This window comes from Juglans regia, chromosome 14, assembly GCF_001411555.2.
Source record: "Juglans regia cultivar Chandler chromosome 14, Walnut 2.0, whole genome shotgun sequence".
Taxonomy (NCBI): Eukaryota; Viridiplantae; Streptophyta; class Magnoliopsida; order Fagales; family Juglandaceae; genus Juglans; species Juglans regia.
The window spans coordinates 16,327,012-16,352,851 of record NC_049914.1 but is presented as its reverse complement, the minus strand read 5'-3'; the positions used below and the strand labels follow the sequence as shown (position 1 = coordinate 16,352,851).

Genomic DNA, 25,840 nt, shown 5'->3' with positions numbered 1-25,840 from the left:
GCTTTTATGGGTCGGAAGGATGGTTAATGTTTCCTATACTTAATTTTATTGTATTTCTCTATATAGGCTATGTTTGTGTTAGTAAGCCCAATTGCTTTATTCTCATTTATGTTTATTTTGTTGTGAGGACTTAAAAAGGCCCATGGCCTCTACTTAGCTCTACGTAGGATTTGTAGGATTTTCATAGGAGTAAATATACTCAAATTGCTTAATAGTGTAAGACATCCTGGAATGTTCAAGAACTTATCTATTTCTCTTAATTTCTCTCCCATTTTCTCTGGAGGAGCTCCCCTCAAAGAGAGCAAGCAATTTTATTTTATCCTTTCTAAGGGATCTGTTACAATATTTTACACATTGTCTAACAAATCAGCCCCAACATGAGATTTAAATTTTTGTTCGATAATTTTCTTCTATTCAAGATTTGATTAATATTGGAAGATTCCCTATGTTATATCTGACATTGCATTAACCAAGTCTACTTTCTTAGCCCCTTTTTACTTCATTTTAATTGGCACCAGATGCCTAGGAACACCATCATGATTAATCTTGAGAATGCACAAACGCTCAACAAGAAGATTTTTGCAAGTGCACTTCAGGTAATTTAAGAAGAAAATCTCCTAGTCCGATAGCCCCTTGAGATTGTTTCCACCAAAGAAGATTTGAACCTTAAACCTAGGGAGAGCATACCCCTAAGCCCAAGGCCTTTACCACTTGAGCCAATGGGTTAGCCCCTTTTTACTTCATTAAAAGCAGAGAAATTATATAGATAATTGTTTTGTAAGGAATTCTTTCCTGCTTTGGCATTCTTGTGGTTCAAATCTGATCTCATATTAACAACTAATGGAAAGAGGACAGATGAGAAAAAACACATCATTCTCATTTATAGTATCAAATAAAGATAGTTCTGTTTCAAGTGAGACAAACATTGATCCTTTATGGGAGCTGTCCATGCTTTCCAACAATAATAACATGGAAAACAATCGATAACACCTTGTCTAACTAAAGAAAGGGGGAAGAGGTGGATGGAGAAAGGAAAGAAAGGAGGACAGAAAAGAATAAACACATAGAACAATACAACATTTTGCAAGGTACAATGTGAACAAATCGTTATGGACAATACTTTGAAGTGGACACAGGAATTTACTTCATTTCTTGCATGTCTTCCTCCGTTTTCCAGACAACATCGTCCAGGCAGGTTGAGAGGCTTTTATAAAACTGCACAGAGAATAGGGGAAAAAGATCCAGCAATTAAAGTATGTCAACACCACTGTTCTGATTATTAGGCCTCCACATCATTCTATTATCTATATAAATTTCAAAGACTGTCTTTTACTTCTATTGTGTCAGCTCAACACTTTTTTAATTAATTTTATTACAATTATTCATACAATTTAAAATTTTAATTTCTTAGAAGCATTTTTTATTTCTCATTTAAATGACAATTCAATAAATAAAAGACCTTTCGGTTCCAGTTCCCAAAAGACCATTCAGCTTCTACTTTCCAAACTAACTTATCATAATCTTAAATAATTTTAAAGGACATGGAATTTTAAGTGTTAGAAACACAAATTTTCATTTATATGTATTACATTAAATTAGCAAATGAAAAAATTCATGTTCAAAAAGATTTCAGACAATCAATTAACAAAATTAAAAATATGATAGAATTAAGAACTTTTAACAATTTTTCAGCTTATTACGTAGGTGCACAACTAGTTGTGAAGATGTAGCTGCCACCATATGGCTTGTTTTGCAACCAGCTTGGTCAAAACAAGCCATATGGTGGTGACAACAATAGACTTGTTTTGCAACCAGCTTGGTGGTGACAACAATTGACCTGACAGTGATCAATTAATGTCACTTATTGACTGACAGCCCTAACTAATGAGAGCGCCTATATTAGGCATAGCAAATCTCCCCCTCTCCCCTGACCCAGCAACATTGTTTCTCAGATTTAGAGAAATATCCTAATGGAAATAGTCCCTAGGGCAGGGTTTCTCTGAATTTGAAAGTTATCACTTGGTGGGTCCAAGAATACTAAAGTCAAAGAATTTCTCTGTAATTTCAATGTTGTCAGTATTGACGTGTAGAACTATTTCTTGGCGATCTCTATGATCACACGGGTACAGTCCCGTGAAATGTGGGAGGGAGTTACCAATCAGTAAATGAAAATCAGGCTAAATAAAAAAATAAAATAGAAAATTTAAAAGCAAAAGAAGTTATCACAAGAGCTGCATACCTTATGAAACTCCAAAGTGTCCCCTTTTGCTTTCCGAACTTCAACCATATGAAGAGAAGGTGCCACTTGAAATATCTGATTAGAGGTATAAGAACAGGTAAAAATAGCATGCCAAGCGTACCAAATTCATTTCATCAGTATCAATAAAACTTGAACTGTACCTCTGTAGCAACATTAAGGTTTCCCTTTCTTCCAGCTTTCACATTTTCAAGCCTCATCTATGGGATTTAATTAGATACCCATTAATTACACCCAAAACAGATATAAAAGTACCATAAATCTTTGTGATTGATTTACATGCCAACTCTAACTCTCTCACCTTGTAGTTTTTCTTCTGTACGTCAAAACCAAGAGGCTTTGCGGCTTCTTCAATCTTGTTGATGATCTCATTGGCAGGGCATTTAGATGTAAATCTCGTTTCTCTCTTAAATCCCTGCATCCAACAACATTATGAAGAAGCCCTCGTATAAACATTAAACAATATATTTACCTAAAAACTTTAATCACCCGACTGACCAGATACATGGTCTGCCTACAAAGGAAGGAGATATTCGCTACATAATATGCACACAGCCCTTTCTTTTCTTCTCTTTCTCCCTAGAAGTTGATTAACTCACAGCCTTAGTAAGCAGAAACCTCCTTGGGTCTATTTCACGATAAAAAATAGAACAAACAACTCCCTAGATGAAAATATGATAGATAGAAAACAAAAAAGCATATTACCAATTGATGTCCTAACCAAATGAAAATCCCTCCTATCACCAATAATTTTAATGAGAATTAAAATGGATTAGAGAGTTCAGATCTAGGGAACCTTCTTTTGTAAAGTGATACTCCTTGAAATCCTGTTAGTCCTTGCTTAATGAAGAATAAATGAAGACGACATGTACCGACTAATAGGGTAAAGAAAAAAAAGTAAAATACTACCTTACCCTCAAATATGCCATTAAACAACGACTTGTGACAATTCATCCCCCAAATTTCTTCACAATTTATTTTCGTACTTTCTACATTAGGCTTCATTTTTTATTAGAAGCGTTTGTTAGGTTAGAAGATTTATTAGTGAGAGGAGTTTGTTATAGGGACATTATATTGTATTTTTGCAGTCCGTATGATAAAGGCTTGAGGGCTTGAGGGAGGTTACCTAACATCTTAGCCTTCCTTCCCTTTCTCTCTGCCTTATATTCTTCCATGCAAACCATTCAACAATTTCTACACTTGTTTATCAAAAACACCATTCAACAACTTCTCATTGGCAAAGTTGATATAATGCTCTAGGTTAAGGGGAAGTGTTAGAAGAGGTTGTTAGGATCAGAAGATCGTGAGAGGAGTTTGTTAAGTGTATTTCGGATATTTTGTAGTACTTTTCAAGTCTATATAATAAAGGTTTAAGGGAGGCAAAGTAAATTGTTTAGCCTCCCTACAAGCTTTTTGTACTTCCCATGCGAACTGCTAAACATGGTAACAAAGAATAGCGTTTAACTCTTTTCCCTCTTTCAGATTCTTCCCAGTTTTTCCAGCTTATAATTTTTCTTTGTTCCTCATATCGGGCTTAATGCTTATGATTGGCAGTAGATGGCACCATAATCACTATTATCATTCTTTTGATTTCACCATCATTTGTGTCATCCATTCTGTAATTGCTGGTTGTGTTGGTATCAACAGCAGGACAGAAATCATGGATGCTTTGATGTGAGTTGTACCCCGTATCAGAAAAAATCAATCAGTTGTACCTTAACCGTGGGGTGGTTGACAATATTAAAGGTGGCCAGAAGTCAATCTGTGGTAGTCTCTCTTAGTTGTATTGCAGTGGTGGTTTGTGTTTTTGGTGATTCGGTTTTGTTCTTCTCAACGTTGTGATTAGTGAATCACCCTATTGTTACCATAGTAGCGGTTGGCAACGAAGTCTGTGTATCAATGGAAGATTTATGGCAGAATTTGAAGAAGTCCTTCGTTGCTTACGAGTAAATGATGTGAGCTATCCATTCCAGTCAATGGAAGAGATAGAAGAGATACAGGATTTGGTTTGGGTAGAGTCAAACCCAGATTCAACTCATCCCACTAAAGATCAGAAAGTGCACAAGAAGTCAGAAGCCCAACCCAAAAGAGATTCGATAACAACAATCCAAACCAGACCCACCATCCACCCAGGTCAAAGAATAATCCAATATCTAATTGGGACAACCCAAGATTAGTTGGACCAACTTGCCACCAGCAGTACTTCTCAGCTGGTATGGCATATTTGAGGGTGAATTTTGCATTCTTTTATACCATTTTGGTGGTTTGCTATAGATTTATACTGATACAAGGTATTTTTTAATTCAAGTCTTATTTCAGCCTGTTCAGACCGATTTGCATTCTTCTGATGCTCTGATACACAGCTATGTTGGCCAGTTAATGTTAATTTAAACTATTCTTAAATATCTTGCATGTTTCAATAACTTTTCAGCACTGCCAATGGTATTTCTGCTCACTTTGGTAATTTATTGTGGATTGTAGGGGTATTGCTCTAGTTGGTGCCTTTTTGGTTAATTTGTTGCTGTTGGTGAATTGATTTGCACGTTGAACAACCATGATGACAACGAAACCAGATATAATTACATTTTCTCCCCTTTTTGCTCCTACGACTTCAATGAAACTAAATGGGAGGAACTATGTTTATTGATCGAGATCTTTCGAGGTATTTGTTAGAGGAAAAGGTCTGTGTGATCACTTAACATCAGAGAAGCCCAAGGATACTGGCCCTAAAAGACTTCGGGACCAGGAAGATAGTCTATATTTTTGTCTGATGTTGTGTAGTATTGAGCCTGGATCATTGTGTATCTATTATCCAACCACTAAGGATATGTGTCATCATCTCCAACATAGATTCTCTGGTATTGGGAAATATTACTCAGATTTATGAGGAGTGCAAACAATATTTTGAGCTTGAGAAAGAGCAACGATCTCAGAGTACAGATGAGTAATACAATCAGGTTGTAGCCACATACAAGAAGCAGAATGTATCAACCACCTTCCACTGATTTGAAAACTATGGAGAAAGATGCCATGATGTAGATGTTTGGTTTTTTATTCGCCTCAAACCTGAGTATGAATCTGTGTCCCCGCAAATTTTGGGTTATTTTCTTGATCTTGAACAGATATTTAATCTTTTTCTTGAAAATGTTACATAAGCTTGCTTTTCTGGGCTTTAAACTAACACAAAAAGAACCAAAAAAGCCTGATTTTGTTAATGCACTTCGCTCTTGGTAAGCGAAGCACTTTGGCTTTGGTACTTTGTGCTTACGCACTTCTACCAACAAATTCTATGGTAATACTTATTAGTAATAAAAGAAAATGAAGACTTTTAATATGGTACCTGTTCAATATCAAACAAATTCGAAAGGTTTAGCCCTTTTGACATTGAAATTAGCTCGAATGCATTCATAGCTGCTGGCTGTTCTTCCTTCTTCTCTGTCACATGATGCTCCTGTTATAATCCCAAAAAGTCAAAATCTTATGAACTACAATACGGCAATTTCTTTCAAAGTCAATAACATTACTTCAGCAATACTCATCTGGACATACTTCAGAATCTTTAAAGACAGCTTCCACATCATCCAAATTTGTATCCTCTTTTTCCTCGAATACAGGGGGCTTATAGTCTTTCTTAAACCATTCGTCTTCCAAAATTTCAGGTATAGTAATACGCTGACATAGATAGATTAAAGTAAAAATCAGAGGCATTGATCATATATCAATTTGTTTTTTTTCTTTTTCGGACACAGATCATATATTCAGCTTGTAGTGAGAGATAGTAACAAAACCGCATAACAATTTCAGCCAATGTAATTTGGTTCTCCTTTTTGTGGGGGAGCGGGAAGAGATCAGATTTTGATGTTCCGAAAGATCAAACTACACTAGTGTGACATAGTCAAAGAAGCAAACTCATGCCTATGCAACTGGAGATGGGGGGTGGGCTGAAGCAATGCATGGTCGCTACCTTGGCAATCTAATAGCTTAAAAAATACAAGGAAAAAACAACTCTTTCACCAATAAAACATTATTTTGTTTCAAGCATTGTTATGATGCCTTTTGGAAATTTAGAAGATATGAGCATATAAAATGAGAAGATGAAGCAGATAGAATTATACATTTTAATTCTAAATTTTCAGATTTCTTGGTTTGAGTCCCCAACTGTTGTGCTACTAAAAGGAACACATTATTAAATAAAGTATATTACAAGGCGAAAATGAACAAAGTGAAGCAGCATAAGGTATAATGCCTTTAATGTATATTCACAAGCTACAACTGTAAGGCACCAAGACAAAATGCAATCCCCTTTATCCTCTCAGATGGTTGCGTGTCCTAATTGAAGATTAGTGTAATAAAGCACAAAATCTACAGCTGTAAAGTTCCAATGTTTATATATTTAGGATATTTTGTATCATGCTTTTTGTTGCTTATAAATCAAATTGTTTAAGATTCTTCCTGCACAAGTAACATGAACTAGAATATAGAAAACAGTTTTGTTCACAAATGTAATCCCACACAATTCATTGGTTCTTAACTCCTAAGAACCTTATAATCTAACAAGACCTAAAACCCTAGGGATGCCTTTTCTTGCTTCTGGGCATCATTCGGGAATCCGTTTGATTTTTTCCTAGACAATCACTGGCAACCACCACCTTTCCAAGCTTAAGGCATATTAGATAACCTCACCAGATGGATCTAATGCTTTGTTAGCCTAGATGAACATATGATTGAAGTTCTTGAGAACAATCACAAGGCGTCTAATAATGGGGAATGTTGAGACCAGAAATGTAAAAGAGAACCTATGCATCTCAAATTGTTTTTTAATAATTAATAAAATTCTCAATAATTTTATTTTATTTTATTTTTTTATGATTGTAGCAAGTATTATTTATAGAATGCCACGGTCAAAAAATTATGATCAATATATATAAACAAATTGTATGTCAACTAAGGGCTGCTCAAGTTGTAAGAGCCTTGGTCTTGGTGTTAGCTCCCTTCATGTCTAAGGTCTGATCCTTGGATGCAAATAATTTCTAGGAGCCATCGGACTAGGGAAGTTTCCCCTTGAATTAAACGATGTGTACTTGTAGAAAACTCCTTGCTTGGAGCTTGTGCACCCCCGGTGCCAATCAAAAAACTATGCAATGATATGCTCAAAAAAAGGTTCAGTTTTGCTGAAAGCTTTATATTTTTCTTACTCAATTTGGTATGAAAAGGCTAAATTTTCAGCATGAACTGAAATCCTTGCATTAATTGATACTATGAAAAATCAGAATCTATGCTTCTAAGATACAAAGTTACCTACGACAATCCGAGTCGATGTTTATGAGATACAAGGAAGACCACAAAATCATTAAGAGAATGTACTGTAGGAAAATAACTTACAGTCATAGGGTTGGGATCCAAGATTCGGGTTATTAATTTCATGGCGTCAAAAGAGAGCCATGGAGGGCAAACAAATTCAGCAGCTGAAATCTGAAAATACAGAAAGTGGGTGACATACAGAAGATGGAGAATCACAGGAGGATTTTGCTGTAGAATTTATAAAATGCTCACTTTTTTATACAGGTTCACAAGATTAGAATCATCAAAAGGCAAGTAACCTGCAAGCAATACAAAGAGTATTACTCCACATGACCACAAGTCTGCAGTTGCCCCATCGTAGCCTCTATCATTAAGAACCTAAACAGCAAGATTGCATATAGTTAATGACCTAAGAATGAAAGCATAGAAATGGGCATAAATTTTTAAAACAGTATAAACATGATATGGAACAGTTCCCACCTCAGGAGCAACATAATTTGGTGTCCCACAGGTGGTGTGAAGCAGGCCATCATCCTGAAAATTGAACCGTAGTGTGAGAAACACGAGCAAGATTCTGACTAAATTTATGGAACAACAGCCAAAGCTTAAAATGGATGAGAGAGAGATAGCAATAGCAAATTTCCATATAGTTGCTGAAGTGGTATAAACAAAAATTAGATAATTATGCTATTTTATTAGGCAGATTGGTTAGAAGTTAATGGAAGACTTGATAACTTGACCCAACAATACCAGATACTTCATTCCTTATACAGAAGCTTCAAAATCAGGTGGCCCACAGTTAATAAGCTCATGTTACTTCAATGAGAATTGTCTTTCAATATCGTTTAACAATAAAGGCACTAGAAGTATGATTCATTTGTGACCAATGAAGGCAAAATTTCCTGTAGAAAAAAAAAACATTTATTTTTAATTTTTTTTCAACAACCATCAAGAGGGGCTCCTAACCTAGGCGTCTTCAAATATCCCCATAAATAAAGCTAGGGGCTACAAAGCTTGAGTAAGAAGCACAAAGCTCATCTTTGAGAAAGAGGTGCCTTATATATAATGTTGATAAATGTGCATTAGCACATCTACAGTATGAGGGCCATTTTCTTGCTTATTAGTGCTTTAGAAATTTTGCAAGGCATTAGCTTAATAACAATTGAGGGCTTTTCACCTCTTGTTGCCCCTTGGTAGAATGACTATTCTTAATGATTTGGAAGGACACTGAGATCAATTGATCAATACAAATCTCAAGTCTGTATGGTTGAGTGTCACCTCCTTGTCCTAGAGGCTCTCTCACAAAGGAGGGACATACTACCATGACAAAATTCTGCACTATCCTCTGTTCCTTTGTTGTCATTGGTCCTTTGACACAAGATCCTTAGCCACCCAGTACAACCTCTCTCTCTATAATTTTTTTTATAAGTAAGAAATTTATTAATAAACGTAATTAGGCATAGCACAAATACACAGGAAGTGTACATAGAGAGACACATAATTACAAGCTAACCCTGAAAAACATTACAGAAGTCATCAAGACTATTCCCATCCAGCACAGTAACCGAAGCCCAAAGCAACAAAGTACTAAAAAAGAAAGCTCTAATCCCTTCCACTGATCGTTCTCTATTCTCAAAACAGCACCTGTTCCTCTCATTCCAAATACACCACATAAGACATAGGAACCATCTTCCAAACGGTTGCTATTTGACGATTTCCTAGAAGCCCTCTCCAACATGCAAAGAGGTTCACCACCCTCTTGGGCATCACCCAATCAATTCCCACCTTAGCAAATACCTCTTCCCACAAAGCCTTTGACACATCACAATGAAGAAGAAGATGATCCCCCGATTTGCCCCATCTTTTGCACATAAAGCACCAATTCACTACAACAATACCACCCTTTCTTAACTTATCAATGGTAAGAATTTTTCAGTGAAAAGCCAACCACCCAAAGAAAGCCACCTCCTTAAGAGGCACCTTGCATCTCCAAATATTTTTCCAAGGAAAAAAATCAGTGGAAGAATGTGACGCCAAGGCCTTGTATAAAGATCTAACCGAGAATTTCTTATTACCAAGCTGATTCCAAAGCAATCTATCCTCCCCTCCAGAATTTATGTATAAAACATAAAGCAAGCTGTAAAATCAGTAATGTCCCCCACTTCCCAATCTTGGACATCTCTAATAAAGCTTACTGACCACTGAATAAATCCAGCAGAATTATCCATGTAATCAGCCACGGAGGCAGCTTTATTCAAAGCAATTCTGAAGAGAGGGAAAAACACTCTTCAAGGCCTCATCCCCACACCACAAGTCATGCCAAACTGATCGGGTTTCCCCTACCCTCCTCAAATCTGAAATTTCTGAAGAACTCCTCCATCCATTTCAAATGAATTTCCACACTCCCACACTATATGCCCCTCTTACTTCATTGGAGCACCAACCTCCCCAAGTACTCCCGTATTTGGCATCAATAACAAGCCTCCAAAGAGCATCCCCTTCTTGATGATACCTCCACAGCCATTTCCCTAAAAGTGGCTTATTGAAAGTTTTCAGCTTTTTAATCCCCAAACCACCCAATGAAAGGAGTGCAGATCTTATCCCACTTAAGCAAATGGAATTTCTTCTCATTCTCCATACCACACCACAAGAAAGCACGAAATATCCTTTCCATTCTATTGGCCACACCTGTAGGCAAAGGAAAAATAGATAAAAAAAAAATAGGATGGGATATTAGATAAGGTGCTCTTGATTAAAGTGATTCTACCACCTGTGGACAAATAAATCATTTTCCAACCAGCCAATCGAAACTCAATCTTCTCTATAATCCCGTCCCAAATAGCCTTGGATTTGTGAGGTGCCCCCAAAGGGAGGCAAAGATACTTCGCAGCCCAAAATATCAGCCAATTCCCCTAAATTATTAACCAAACCAACAGGGATCATTTCAGATTTTGATAAATTCACCTTTAAACAGGATACAGCTTCAAAACATAACAGGAAAGCCAGTTAAGAATGGATCTGGTCAGAATTTGGTTCACAAAGAATCAAAGTGTCATCCGCAAAGAGTAGAAGAGAAACATTAACGCAGCCATATGAAGGGCTGCCCACCGACAAGCCCGATATGAATCCCCTATCTGCCGCCGCCTTCAACATTCTACTCAACACATCCATAACTAAAACAAAAATAAGAGGGGACAGTGGATCCCCTTGTCTTAATCCCCAGGATCTGTTAAGAAAACCAGTTGGTGTATCATTGACCAAAATTGGAAATCTACCTGTAGATATGCAATATTTCATCCAATTACACCACCTTTCTTTCCCCAAAACCACACCAAGGGTATAAACCAAAAAATCCCAGTTAAGATAGTCAAAATCCTTCTCCATATCCAATTTACAAAGAATGCAAGGAATGCCACCTCTGATTCTACTCTCCAAGCACTTATTAGCAAAAAGAACGGAGTCAAGAATTTGTCTTCCCTTGACAAAAGCATTTTGAAATTTTGTGATGATCTTCCCCATAACCACACTCAAACAGTTAACAAGCACCTTCGAGATGATTTTATAAACACTACTAATAAGGCTGATAGGATGAAAATCCTCACCTCCATGGACCCAACTTTTTTGGGAATAAGTGCAATGAATGTAGCATTGAGACTTTTTCAAATTTCATAAATAAGTGAAATTCAAGAAAAACCTTCATGATGTCATCCTTGACAATGTCCCAACATACCTGAAAAAATGCCATGGAGAAACTATCTGGTCTCGGGACTTTATCTTTGTCCATTCCTTTTATCACATTGAGCACCTCCTCTTCAAACATTCTCTCCAACCAAAGTGCACTAGGCTGGTCGATCAAATCAAACTCCAACCCATCAACCTTAGGATGCCAGGAATAAGGCTCCATTAGGAGCTTTTCGTAAAAATGAACAATGTGGTCCTGAATTTCAGATTGTTCCATGATGACATTACCTTCCGAGTGGAGCACCTCTATGGCGTTATACCTTCGATGAGAGTTGGCAACTCTGTGAAAAACTTTGGTGCACTTGTCCTCTTCCTTCAACCAAAGGGCCCGATACTTTTGTCACCAAGAAATCTCCTCCACAAGAGTAATTTTTTCCAGTTCAGTAGCAACGTCAAGTTTCCTTTCCTTCTCATCAATGGATAAAACCCTGACAGCTTCTTTTTCACCAAAGCAAGTTAGCTCCTCTAAAAGAGACTTTTTCTGCTCCCCTAAATTCCCAAATACTTCCTCATTCCATTTCCTCAAATCATTTTTCAAAGCTTTGAGTTTACCTGCTAATACAAAAGTGGGTGTACCTGATAACTGATAAGAGGACCACCACTCTCTTACCTTTTCTACAAATCCATCAGCTTTTAACCACATGTTCTTGAACTTAAAATATCTCCGCCCCTCATAAATGCCCCAGCAGTCCAAGAGGATGGAAAAATGATCGAAACTTAATCTAGGGAGACCTTTTTGACATAAATCAGGAAAACGCACCTCCCAAGAAGGGGAAACAAGAAATCTGTCCAACCTGGACCATGTCCTCCCGTTCGAACAAGTGAAATCACCCCTTGACAATGGTAAATCAACCAAATCTAGTTCAAAGATTAAATCAGAAAAATCAACCATGGCTAGACCAATACGAGAATCCCCGACCTTTCAGTTGGATACCGGGTGATGTTAAAATCACCAACAATACACCACGCACCCCCTCCCCTCCCCTCCCATCCCAAACCAACTACACAAGCCAGCAATCTCATCCCAAAGAAATCTTCTTTCACTATCGATGTTAGGCCCATATACACCAGCAAAGCTCCACCCAAAGCCATCTACATTCAGAAAAGAACAAGCCACCAGATATTCTCCAACAAATTTATCCACCATATTTACAACTCTCTTATTCCACATCAAAATAATACCTCCCAAAGCCCCCTGAGAAGCTAAAGAAGCCCATACCATATAAGGACAACCCCACAAGCTTCTTATAATATTTCTGTCAACGGATTTCAGTTTAGTTTCTTGCAAACCAATGACATCTACTTTCCATTCCCGAATCAGATTTTTATTTATTTATTTATTTATAATTAATAAGAATTTTATGACCAAGAATAGGCATAGCCTAAGTACACAGGACGTATACAATAGGAAATACCTACATACTTTTTTTTAATGGAAATACCTACATACAAAAGCTAAAAAGACAGAAACAAACTAAAATAACTCCACCATATCTTCACCATTCATTACAATAGCCTTAGCTCATTCCCTAATTTCTTCCAAAGACCGTTCTTTGTCTTCAAAACATCTTTCATTCCTTTCTAGCCATAAACACCGCATCAAGCACAAAGGAATCATTTTCCAAATGATAGCAATACATTGACTCCTCCCAACTCCTCTCCAACAAGCTAATAAATCCACCACTTGCTTAGGCATCACCCAAGCTATACCCATCCTTCCAAAAATCTCATGCCACAAACTTTTAGCCACCTCACAATGTATAAACAAGTGATTTACTGATTCAACATCTTTCTGGCACATAGAACACCAATCTACTACACAAAATCCACACTTCTATAGATTATCCGTAGCCAGAATTTTATCATGAGACACCAGACAATAGAAGAAATCAAATCCACCTTACTCGGCACCTTAACTTTCCAAATGCTTTTCCAGTGTTACACCTTGACAAATTAATATAATTGGAATGAACACAATGCATCCCTCTCCCCCCCTCCCCGAAAAAAAAGAAATTCCAATAAATCTTTTCAATTTTAATAGAAACCCCAGGAAGGAAATAGAGAAAGGAAGTATGTTGGAAGATTAGACAGCGTATTCTTTATCAAAGTGATTCTACCCTCTTTAGACAAATATAACTTTTTCCAGCCTACTAACCTCATCTCAATCTTCTCAATCACCCCATCCCAAATCAAAACAGGTTTGTGCGGGGGCCCCAGGGGAAGACCAAGATACCTCAGAGGCAACGACGATATCTTACACCCCAAGATATTAGCCAAATTTGAAATATTCGAAACTGAGCCCACCAGAACAATTTTAGACTTGGTTAAATTAATTCTAAGGCCCGACACATATTCAAAACATAATAAAATAGCTCTTAAAGACCGAAGATGTTCTTGATTGGCTTCACTAAAAATAAATGTGTCGTCGGCAAAAAGGAGATGAGAGACATTTACACTACTCCAAGAATCACAGCCCACCCCAAAACCCAACAAGAAACTACCTCCCACCACCGCTTCAATCATTCTACTCAAAGCATCCATGACAAGAACAAAAAGGAAATGAGATATCGGATCTCCTTGTCTCAAACCACGTGAACTATTAAAGAAACCAACTGGGTTGCCATTCACCAATATGGAAAATCTCGGCATAGAAATACAATGCTTAATCCACATACACCACTTCTCACCAAAACCATATCTCCCCAATAAATGCAATAGAAACTCTCAACAAACATGGTCGTATGCCTTTTCCATATCCAATTTAATCATTCCATATCCAATTTAATCAAAACTTCAGATTCACCCATTTTTAATTCTATAATCCAAAACATTCATTAGCTATTAAAACATAATCTAGTATTTGTCTTCCTATCACAAAAGCATTTTGTGACTTCAATATAATCTTTTCCATCACCACACTCATACGATAGCACCTTAGATATTATCTTGCAAACCCCATTAACCAAGCTAATTGGCCTGAAATCCCGCATAGCTGCTGCCCCCACCTTTTTAGGAATCAAAGCTATAAAAGTAGTGTTGAAACTTTTCTCCAATTTCATAAAAGAAATAAATTCCAGAAAAACCTTAATAATGTCTTCCTTCACTATATCCCAACAAGCTGGGAAAAAAGCCATAGAAAACCCGTACGGACCCAGAGCCTTATCTTTTTCCATTCCTTTAACAATGTCAAGCACTTCTTCTTCTTCAAAAACTCTCTCCATCCATTCTGCACTTGCTTGGTCAATAGCATCAAAAGACAATCCGTCTAGCTTTGGTCTCCACGAATATTCTTCCTTGAACAACTTCTCATAAAAATTGACAGCATGTTCCTTGATGGCCTCTTGATCTGAAAGCATGTTTTCCCCATCTTGAATAATTTCAATTGCATTGTTCCTTCTATGAGAGTTCGCCATTTGATGAAAAATTTTGTACACTTATCACCTTCCTTCAACCAACAAACCCTAGATTTCTGCCTCCAAGAAATTTCCTCCGTTAAAGTGATCTTTTCCAATTCAGCTACCACCCTTTTTTTCCTCCCCAAATCCTCACCTGAAATAACCCCCGACAACTCCCTTTCCTCCAAACATTGCATCTGTTGTAACAAAAGCTTCCTTTTCTTTTCAATGTTCCCAAACTCCTCAACAGTCCATTTTTTCAGATCTTTTTTTAGAGCTTTGAGTTTACCAGCCAAAGCAAAACTCGGAATGCCATAGAACAAATATGAAGACCACCACTGCCCCACCCTTTCCACAAAACTCTCATCCTCCAGCCACATATTTTCAAATTTAAAGTATCTACGGCCTCCACTAAAACCCCCACAATCCAACATAATAGGATAGTGGTCAGAGCATAATCTTGGTAACTTGTTCTGATTCAAATCAGGAAAACAACTCTCCCATGAAGCCATAACCAGAAATCTATCTAGCCTCGACCATGTCCTTCAGTTGGACCACGTAAAATCCCCTCCTGCCATCGGTAAACCAACCAATTCTAACTCAAAAATCAGATCAGAGAAATCATTCATCGCATTAGTGAAATGAGAATCCCCCACTCTTTCACTAGGAAACCTTGTAACGTTGAAATCCCCTCAAAAACACCAAGAAGGATCCCAACAACAGAAAATGCCCGCGATTTCATCCCATAAAGCTCTCCTATTAATCTCCAAATTAAGGCCATAAACGCAAGCAAAAGCCCATTCCACTCCATCATCCATGTTCTTAAAATGATACACCACCAAGTATTCTCCCACAAAAGGATCTATCAACTCCACAACCCTCCTATCCCACAAAACAATGATTCCACCCGACGCCCCATCCGCTACTAATTCCACCCACCCCACACAATGACAACTCCACAAACTACTAACAATTCCACCCCCAGGTCATTCAATCCCCATACATTCCAAGAGAGAATATTTGGCTTCGTAAGGCACTGCTATTTGCCCTGTCTTTGTGCCTACCTCTACTAGCACTACCTTCCCTTGCATCATAGTTGATAGAACAAACCAATCTCTTAAGCTCTCTTTCATTTTTTGAGTAGGATCTAGCCAAGAAAGGCCGACCCCCTTCGATGGCGATAAGATGAGCTTTAAATTGCTCTTCGAAGTCCTCACATGAAATCGCTATGCAATTGTGGATTTCGTCTACCTTCTGTAACACCCAATCAAAATGAGCTCCTGCCCAAGAACACACTGGGGGCATAGAGCAAATGGGACTAGGCTCATCCCCCACATTTTCCAGTCCATTATGCGAAGCCTCCACCCAGACCCTCTGCGTAACAACTGTAAATCAAGTTCTTCAACAAACCCCTCGTCCGAAATGCCCAAAACCTCATCCTCAGTGGTGCAAAAAACCCTAGATAATTCCTCCTTGACATTCAACTAAGGAGACACCCTCACAAAAGCTTCAGATATGACTTCACCAAATACTAAAATTGGCAGCTAGGAAGCATCGGTTTGGTTGGGGACGCTAGAAACACCTTGAGGATTGAGAAAAACCTCATTTCGCATGGTCACAGAGGTATCCACGGCCCCTCCACCACTTATTTCCATGTTCGACACGGAGATTGGTGCTAACTCGGGAACAGGACGGTCGTCGACGACCGGCAACCTGTTCTGTGACTTCGGAGATATGCATTGAACAACCGCCTGCAATATCTAAGAGGTATTTGCACTCAAGCCCGAGGAAGAAGACCCGATAAGATGTTTGACCCGCCACGTTTTGGAAACCGGCCTTGAAGTCGGGCCTCCAGCCTTTTTGGTTGAGCCTAGCCCATCGCCACATCCATTTGTCAACTTAAGTCCATTATCAATAGATGAGGGTGGGTTTAAATGAAATGGGCTATTCTTCCCTTGCTCAAGCCCATGTCTATTTTGGTCTTTAACATGTAATCTTCTCCATAACTCCCGATAACTCTGCTCTAGCAGCCCACAACACCCCTTCACTTCTCCCACCATCGAAATAACCACAGAATGCGAACCGCCCACCCCACATTCCTCCTTATGATGCCACTTGTCAACATGCGATGAAGACTGCCAACCATCTTGAACCTCACCGCCAATAACCTTCCCTTTCCTCTGACTAACATCCTCACTGTGTGATCTATTTCCTGCTGAAATACATGCCGGTTTCTTCAAGACCGAAACATATGAAGCACCCCTTGAGGCAATGAACCATCAGACCCCTCCTTATACCTAACCTGAGCTTGAAAGGCATGAGTAGGGGTGAAAATGATCCAGTCCGGTCACGGTCCGGCGATGGACCGAATATTTTCAGTCTATCATTTTTCTAGAATTTTTTTCTTTTTTTATTTTTTTAAATAATTAATAAAAAAAATTATTTAAAATACTATATTAAATTAAGTGAATTATTAATGTGGATTATGTAACAAACTCAATAAAAAAATATTTTATATAGTCAATGATAATAAATTTGATGAAAATTATATTATTAATTTATATAATTACTATATAATTAACTAATCGATATTATATATTAGTTGATTCATAGAATATTTAAAATATTTAAAATATTTAATAACATATTTAAAATTTTATATTGTTAATTGTACAATTATTATATAAAAAATATTTTTTTATTTTTATTTTTCATTCGGTCCGGTCCGGTCCGGTCTAGAAAAACCCTGGACCGTGGACCAGACCGAAACTTTTCGGTCCTCTAAAACGTGGACCGAGACCAACTGGTCTCAGTCTCAATCCGGTCCAGTCGGTCCGTGGTCGGTCTCAGTCTCAGTCCGGTCCAGTCGGTCCGTTGACAGACCGACCGTTTATCACCCCTAGGCATGAGCAATTTGAGCTCTGTTTTCATCAACCGGAACAGAGACTTTAGAGCCAGCCACCATGCGAGCATTGAACACAAAATCTTCCCAACCTCTACCTTTCAAACCTTCATGAATAATCAGAGAACCCTTATTATTCTCATTTCCATAATCGTCCACTAACAGAAAGCGCCCCCTCGAATTTGCAAGACGTTGAATAATAAGGACACCATGACCATCTCATAGCTTTCTGACAAAACCTGAATGCCAAGGGTGAGCCAAGCAATCCTCCATCTCTTTAACCACCCATTAAACTGCCGAGACACTAAGGGAAACAAGCTTGACCACCCTTTTGCTTCTCTCAGTAATGCGAATAAAATTACCGCCCTCATTCAAAAAAACAAAAGTCTTTGATTCTACTTTCAAACAGCTAAAACTCAACATCAAATCCTCTCCTTCACTAGTCTATCAAGTTCACTCAACCCTCTCCTTCACTAGTCTATATTTATACGCAATATCTTTAAGTCTAACTATTGATTCTTGCTCTTAGTTCCTCTCTTGTTGGTGCATGTAGTGCGCTTGTCATACATTAGTTTATGCAATAGCAGTGCTTATAAATTGACCACACTGGGTCACTATAAGGCCCTATCAGGTATAGTACAAGAGGTGGTCCATGACAGGTTAAATATAGCATAGGTGGTCGTTACTCTTAAGTGTCTGCATCCTATGCCGCTTGCTTTGAACTTGAATCTTCTACTCATAGATTCACATTTCTAGATCCCTCCGTGCTTATTATCCAAATCTCCCAAGTCTCTTCACCATTGTTGGTCCATGCCTCCATTACTGGAGGAGGAGGAGCCCACTGTAATAAAGCTTCATCTGTCATTCTTCTCATTGAACAAACTTGTTGGCCCAACTGGAGGTGGGATCTATCTTGGAAAGGTCAATAGAAATAGCTTTGAGAAGCTTTTTGATTGCTTTCTTCTATCATGCCTAAAGGCATTTACATGGACAAAGAACAGGTCATTCCACATGGGTCCAACCCAATCTATTGCTCTATATATAACGGAAAACACACCCTAGATGCATTCTACAATGAAACCACTACATGTTTGTGATAAAACACCCATTTTGCAATCCTCTACAGCTAAAGAACATGACTGCAATAGGAATCCCACCATAGAGCTAGGTAAGACAATTACATCCTAAACCTTACTTTTGCAAATGGATCTCAATCAACGTTAGAAACGGGAAATGTACAAATTTATGGACTGCACGACCTCATCAAATTAAAATCTCCCATCCTACAATTATTGTTTTGAGGTTCTTTCCCACCATCCATGCCTCATAGGTCAAGCTTATAGATTTTTCATTTGTGGGGAATAAAACTATCATGCACCTTGCATTTCAGGTTCTACGTATGGAATTCTATATGATGGCAATGAAACAAATGAGTGGCACATCAATACACCCAAAGAAACGGAAAATCCAAAAAATGTTGAATTTACAGTTTTTTTCAGTAAATACAGAACCACACTGACATAACATTGATTCAATATACAGTTAATAACAGTTTTTTTTAAATTTACAGTTAATAACATTGATTCAATCAGCACTTACATAATAGCAATATTTCATCTATCAGCAAGGATTTCCAAATACCTAAAAGAGATTGGTCACAAAAAAATGTCAAATATTTGACATAATCTGTTATTGTTGGCGACAGAACAGCCATCTCCTAAGCATTAGACCAGAACTCCTCTCCAATAGAGAAATCCATACGGTGGAGTGAATCCAATCCTAAGCCAGATGCCATTTATTATTTTGCCAAGTAAATATATCTAGATTTTTCTTTTTTCTACTTTTTGCCGAAGTAAAAATTTAGTTAACTATGCCACTTTGAACAGGGTAATTTACCCTGTTCAAAGTGGCAAAGAAGAAAGAGAAAAAGACACGACAGTATCTCTTGCACCACCCTATCAGCATTAACCATGTCTTTTCCAAAACATTCCCTTGTTACAAGAAAATTAAAATTTCATAGAAATTTTAGGAAGAGATATACTTTTAATTTTCCTTCTTTATCACAGAAATCCAGGAACAGTTGCCTTTCATCTTTTTTAGTGTCACAGTCTTAATCACTTCGCTATAATTCAAAGCTGAACACAATAATGAAAAGACACTTAAGGAAGACACTTAAGGAAACCAAGATCAAATTGATAATTGAACATAAACGAGGAGATGTTTAGAAGACACGGAATTATTTACCCTGACTTGTTGGGACAGGGCACTCAATCCAAAATCGGAAACTTTAAGGTTTCCATAAGCATCCAACAGCAAATTTTCTGGCTGCGAGAAAATCCATCAAATTAAATGAAAATAGAAAATAAGTCTTCCCTGCTAGATTAACTGATTTTTGGCTGGGCTGGTTGGAAAGGTCATGCACCTTCAGGTCTCTGTGATAAACACCCCTGCTATGGCAATAATCAACGGCATTAATAAGCTGCTGGAAATATCTGCGTGCTTCATCTTCCCTCATCCGTCCATGGTTTACCTTAATAATAATAAAAAATCTCATAAAAAATTATTTACTATCATTGCCAATCTATGTTCAGCAAAAAGGGAGAAACACAGCATTGTGGAAGTATTTTAAGCAAATGGGAATGGTGAAAATGCATTCTAATTCGACACTCACAATCTTATCAAATAGTTCTCCTCCTGTGACAAACTCAATAACAATGAATATCTTCGTCTTGCTCCCCATTACCTGAAAAGAAAAGATTAATTATTCAGAAAACATGCCTAATAAGGAAAGAAAACTATCATCTAAATCGGTTTTTGTTAGTGTTCCCTTCCATGTAAGTTCCTTCCACACGCTGCAATTACCCTCAAGACCTCCCAAGTCAAATCTGAAGACTGGACACACCCACAACCCCATCTTGCACCATGTCTGCTCTATCCTAGATGAAAAGCATGGTTACATCATGTATGCAGTAGAAAATTCCCAAAAACATATGTTTGTGATGCCTGTTTTCTCTTTGGGAAGGAGATGTGTCATAAGAGAATGACTATAAGCAGAAAGTCTGAAAGAGAGAGAAAAAGTAATAGAATCATATTTTTCCCAAAAGCAAATCATCTAAAAAAATGTTTGTCAAATTGTGATGGTTTGAGAGCTTTAATTTATATGGGATTGACAGCCCAAAACTATGAAGGTTGATAGCATTCATCAAACAGTACATGTACTTGTCAGATGCATGTCGAAGTGGTTTGCATACTTGGCATGTCCTGATGTATTTTATTTTTAGCACTTGAAAGTGTTTACTTTCTTAAATGATCTGGAAATATCGCTTACGCGCACTTTGCATTGGCATAACACGGAACATGATGAAGGAATGGACTAGTACATCCATTCCTCATGGATAGGAATAGGGCAAAACATTGAAATATTTCTCGGATTTAGATGCAAGAGTAATGAGTATGACAGATAAAAGGCATGAAACTGACTCATTGCTGGATTTCAGTTCCTTTATTGACAATAAAACATGCAGTAGAGAAGGCTAAGAGAACTGAATAGAAGGTAACCCGGAGTTTCCTCGTTCTTCTGGCACATACATGACCGAATCTTCCTGAAGCAGCAGTTCAAATGAAGAAGTTCACTCTATGGGGCCCTATTCCTCCAAATAAACTTCCATGGGAAAGGGTCCCTTTGATGGGCCAACAAAACATTGTAAGATGAGTTTACTTCAAACATTCCTTTCATTCAAACATTAGCCACACCCAAGAATTTCCACCAGACTAGCTACATTCTCAACCCAATAAACAAGAAGCAATTCTGACTTAACCAAGTTAAACTTCAAACCAGAGGCAGGCTCAAAGCAATGGAATAAGAGGCATAAGTAACCAGGGTGATCTTCGTTCACCTCATAGAATACAAGGGTAACACTTGGAAAGATCATATCAACCGAGCATAAAAGAAAAAAGGGGGACTTCTCTTAATCAAAACTCAGCTTATGAACATTATCAGAAACTGAAGTTAGTTGAGCTAATTTCAAATAAAAAAAGGGGGTAATCCATGTAAATAAACTTTTTCTCAATTGTACAGAATTTAAGGATACTGGGTCGGAATATTATTGAATGATTCAGGGAACTTTATAAGATGAGACTCGAGAGAGTGAGAGAGAGAGAGAGAGAGAACCTCATATAGTTGAACGACATTTGGATGCTTTATTAACTTCATTGTTGCTATTTCCCGCCTGATCTGGAGAAGTGAGCAAAGAGAAATATTTATCAAACCTTTCCTCAATGAAAGAAAATAAAATTTTGACAATTAAACAAAAAAAGCGGCATTATCGACCTGTTCAGCCATCTTGTGTTTGAGAACCTTCTCTTTATCGAGAATCTTAAGAGCCACAGGTTCCCCAGTCTCCGAGTTTCTAGCGAATTTCACTTTGGCGAATGTCCCCTCGCCAATTGTTCTTCCCACCTCATATTTACCCACACGACGCTTTACTTTAGCTTGATTCATTCTTCAATTGCGGGTTGGACTCTTCTCAGATAATCTTGCTGAAAGGCATGACCAAAAACACAAGTACAACTCTTACACATTTCACATAGAAGAAAACTGAGGTCAATGAATGAAATGAAATGATCATTCATTAAAAGATCTGCTTCAATGTGTGCACACGACTACCATTATCTCCAACAGACCAAAATGCCAAAAAGGATAGCAAGAAGCATTTAGCAGTAACCTCAAAACTTTCTGCTAAAAAGAGCCATACTGAAGGAAGAAAAAAGCACAACGAAATCTTGCGCATATATTTCTAGTTAAGTAACAGCGAGAGATTGGTAGACAAATAACAACTATAAAACACTAGTATTAAAATCAAATAGCCGAGTGGAATGGAAATGGTGGAAAGTGGAATCAACCCAAAGCCCAAGAACCCCAAGACTAACACCAGTGATTCCTATGTCAGAGAGAGGGAGGGAGAGAGAAGTGTTGGGAATAAGCGATGATCACCTTAGGTCCAACAGCGGAATTGAGTCAAAATCCAAACAAAAAGCTACTAAAGAAACCCGGAAAAATTCAAACCAATCAATCATCGAAGGTGGGCAGACACCAAAACCTCAGAAAATCTCAAAAATTAAATCCAAAAGTCGGAAAGTTTTTCATTTCAAGAGATCGAGTTTTGAGAACCGAGACTGAATCGACAAACAAAGCAAAGAGTTTTGGGGACAAAGCTTAAGGCAATTTCAATAACCGCATCACGCACATGTATTATAGACAAATAGATCAAGAATCATTTTTAATTAATTAAAGATAATTTCGTAAATTGATTCTATACATATGTATACACATATGTATATATTATATATATATATAGAGAGAGAGAGAGAGAGAGAGAGAGAGAGAGAGAGGATATACAAGAAAATTTAGATAAGGAGAAGGAAAGTGGCAAGGCTGGAGCTGATTACAGATGAAGGAGCGAATGGCTTTTGAGCTGGCTCAAAGGGCAGTATGTGCGCGACAGATGTTGATCATTTCCGGTTGTCTGATCACTGCAACCAGACAAAACTTCTCGGCAGCCAATTTTCGAACCACCTCTTTACTCTTAGTAACCGATAGACATGATGCATCCAACTGTCCGATTTAATGCCCTTCTCATTCTTTTTCTCTTATGAAATCTGAAATATGAAAAAATATATTTATTATCTTTTTATTATTATCCTCTCAATAATTTTTGATGAGCAGCTAATATTTACTTTTACATTTTATATTTATAATTTTTTTCATAAAATATAGATGTATTTTTCATATAACATGGGATGTTTTTTATAGAGTGTAGAATGTGAAATAATAAATAGTAGTTAATAAGAAGAATTTTTCATTTTTGATATTGTATTAAATGATAAATCTACAAGTGAAATATAATAAATAATTTTCAATTTCAATCATTTAATACAACATCATAAGATCATAATTATTCAAAGTAGTCTCTCTCTCTTTTGAGTATAGGAAAATAATAATATGTTCAATGAGTTTTCTTTTTCATTTTGACTGCTCATGCATTGAAATTTTTTATTGCTTAATGATTAATGAATTGATTATTAGTGTATTGATGTATTTTTTTTTAACATTTAAAAATATTTAAAAATTGTGAGAAGAAAAAAGAAAAAAAATAAAAAGTTAGATTTTATACTAGGAAGCACGCCTATAGTGGTCAAATGTGGGCCGCACAGTAGCATCACCCTTAAATATGTCATATCCATTTGTTTGGATCCGATCACTTAACTCAAAAGAGAAAACCTTCCCACAGGAACATCTGCTATTCTTCCACCAACGGAGTCGAATGGGGGGACATGCCACGTAGAAGCCACATGAACACACAGGTAGACCGCACTATATAGGATTTCAAAAACATTTATCTCTTCATGCACTCCGTCCCCCCCCCCTCTCTCTCTCCTTCTCTCACTCTTTCTCCTTCCCAATATTTGTATATTTTTGCGCGTTCAAACCATCACGACCGGAGCCTTCCAAAGCCCGAAGCAAACATATTTTTCAACACTCAGAATATGCAAAAATATTGTATGTATTTTCTTGATGAATACGATTTCTTGAAACTACATATATATATATATAGTAATGTTACATACAGTCTCTATTTAGAGACTGTATTACAAGTCTAATTTATTTTATCTTTAATTTTTTAAAAAATTACAATAATATTCTTATCAAAATGGTACTTTTTTCGATTTAATAAAAGACTTGCATATACTATCCCTATTTGGAAATTACAAATAGAATTTCTATATGTTGTTGATTCACTTGACAACGACGATGAGGAACTCAAGACCATTTCAACCCCATCCTCTCTCTATCTCTCTTGATTATTAAGCCCTCCTTCTTGGGTTTCACAGTTTAGATTCATTATCTGCCAAAGAAAGATCAAAGCTTTTCTATGAGTTCTTTTCTTCTAATTTAAGAATGAGATTCATCTGCTTGTTCACTCATGCCTTCAACCAGTGGCCAACTTTGACATTCACACAGACAGACTCGTGGACTCATGGGCCAACAATAACAAGGATCGAAGTTCACACACCATTAACAATAGGAAAATGCTACAACCACCGTTTTTTAGTTCCGTTTGACGTGTGCACACCACTTGGCATTTCTTTTCTTTTCTTTTTCATTTGCTTCTTGCGTTTGACAATTTCATCTGTGCCCATGAGTCCTAATCATGCCCTTTCATTTTCATCTATGCACCCATTTCATTTTCCCCAAACTAATGGCCCCTCTACGACCGTCACATTCCGACCGGCACAAGAGACCCATTTCCGGAGCCAAGATCTCCTTCGTCCGACCTCAAATCCGGCGCTGTGTTTCAACTTTTCCATTGAATGTCAAATCTCTGAATATTTAAATGAGCTACAAAAATGCCTTAGTTCATGCCTGGATCGCTGAAAAGCAGCTAGAGTTCAACTTCTTTGTTGTGAAGTACATTTATAAGCCAAAACCAGTGCCCTGATTGACTGCCCCCATTTCCACCACACCTAAAACTTAGACCTATTTACAGAAGCAGCATAATAAGCCAAAAGAGGTGTACTCACAATGTAATTGATGGGTGTGGAATCTGTGGATGATTATATTGTTTATAGTTGGGCTAGCTAGTGCAGGTGCATTCTATTGACTATATATTCTTCAACTTATTGAATTCTAGCTTCAACCCATGCAGTTGAAGTTTTCGTGCATCCGAATAATTTTTGTGCTGACTTGTGGGCATACTCTGTTAACATTTTTAACATTTTTCATTGTCAGAACTCAGTTCTTTTCCACATTTTGCTTCATTTTGCAGAGCAAGAAATATATGGAACAATGGCTCCTCTGCCAAGCAGCTGACGTCCAAGACTGATGTTGGTTGAAACACAGCGCCGAATTTGAGGTCGGACTAAGGAGATTCTAGCACTGGAAATGGGTCTCTTGTGCCGGTCGGAATGTGACGGTCGAAGAGGGGGCATTGGTTTGGAGAAAATGAAATGGGTGCAGAGATGAAAATGAAAGTGGTCACGGGTGCAGATGAAATGGTCAAACGAGGGAAGCAAATGAAAAAAAGGAAAAAAATGCCACAGTGGCGTGCACACGTCAAACGAGACTCAAAAACGGTGTATAAGAATGGTGGCTGTAGCAGCGCCTAACAATAAAGTGCAGAATAAATAAAAGACATGAGAATGTGTAGTGGATTGCGATGGTTCGTGAGGTATGGAGGGAGGTTG

At 37.6% G+C, this 25,840-nt stretch overlaps 1 protein-coding gene across 6 annotated transcripts; it reads right to left on the bottom strand.

Moving 5' to 3' along the window:
- Positions 1-856: 856 nt before the first annotated feature.
- On the bottom strand, positions 857-23,216 carry LOC108989694 (CBL-interacting serine/threonine-protein kinase 3). 6 transcript variants are annotated; one of them, XM_018963391.2, is made up of 16 exons: positions 22,995-23,206; positions 21,927-22,135; positions 21,768-21,830; positions 20,268-20,339; positions 20,019-20,126; positions 19,841-19,921; positions 8,039-8,092; positions 7,811-7,936; positions 7,640-7,729; positions 5,807-5,929; positions 5,598-5,708; positions 2,756-2,836; positions 2,559-2,672; positions 2,401-2,457; positions 2,240-2,314; positions 857-1,215 (listed from the first exon to the last, which is right to left on the bottom strand). In XM_018963391.2, exons 2-16 carry the CDS (start codon positions 22,095-22,097, stop codon positions 1,141-1,143), a joined length of 1,401 nt encoding a protein of 466 aa, XP_018818936.1. In that variant the 5' UTR covers positions 22,098-22,135; positions 22,995-23,206; the 3' UTR covers positions 857-1,140. The 6 variants fall into 6 exon arrangements, with proteins under 6 accessions (XP_018818936.1, XP_018818938.1, XP_018818937.1 ...); XM_018963393.2 differs by having other exon boundaries at positions 23,045-23,206; XM_018963392.2 differs by lacking the exon at positions 22,995-23,206 and adding an exon at positions 22,590-22,903.
- Between the last annotated feature and the right edge of the window lie 2,624 nt (positions 23,217-25,840).

Bases quoted from the DNA above. Each gene is read 5' to 3' on its own strand.
- LOC108989694 (XM_018963391.2), bottom strand. From the start codon at position 22,097: ATGAATCAAGCTAAAGTAAAGCGTCGTGTGGGTAAATATGAGGTGGGA. The intron at 8,093-19,840 runs GTAAATAATTCC...TTCAATTTTCAG, and splicing joins CCCTGTCCCAACAAGTCAGG to GATGATGGCCTGCTTCACAC. The intron at 2,315-2,400 runs GTACAGTTCAAG...ACCTCTAATCAG, and splicing joins ACCTTAATGTTGCTACAGAG to ATATTTCAAGTGGCACCTTC.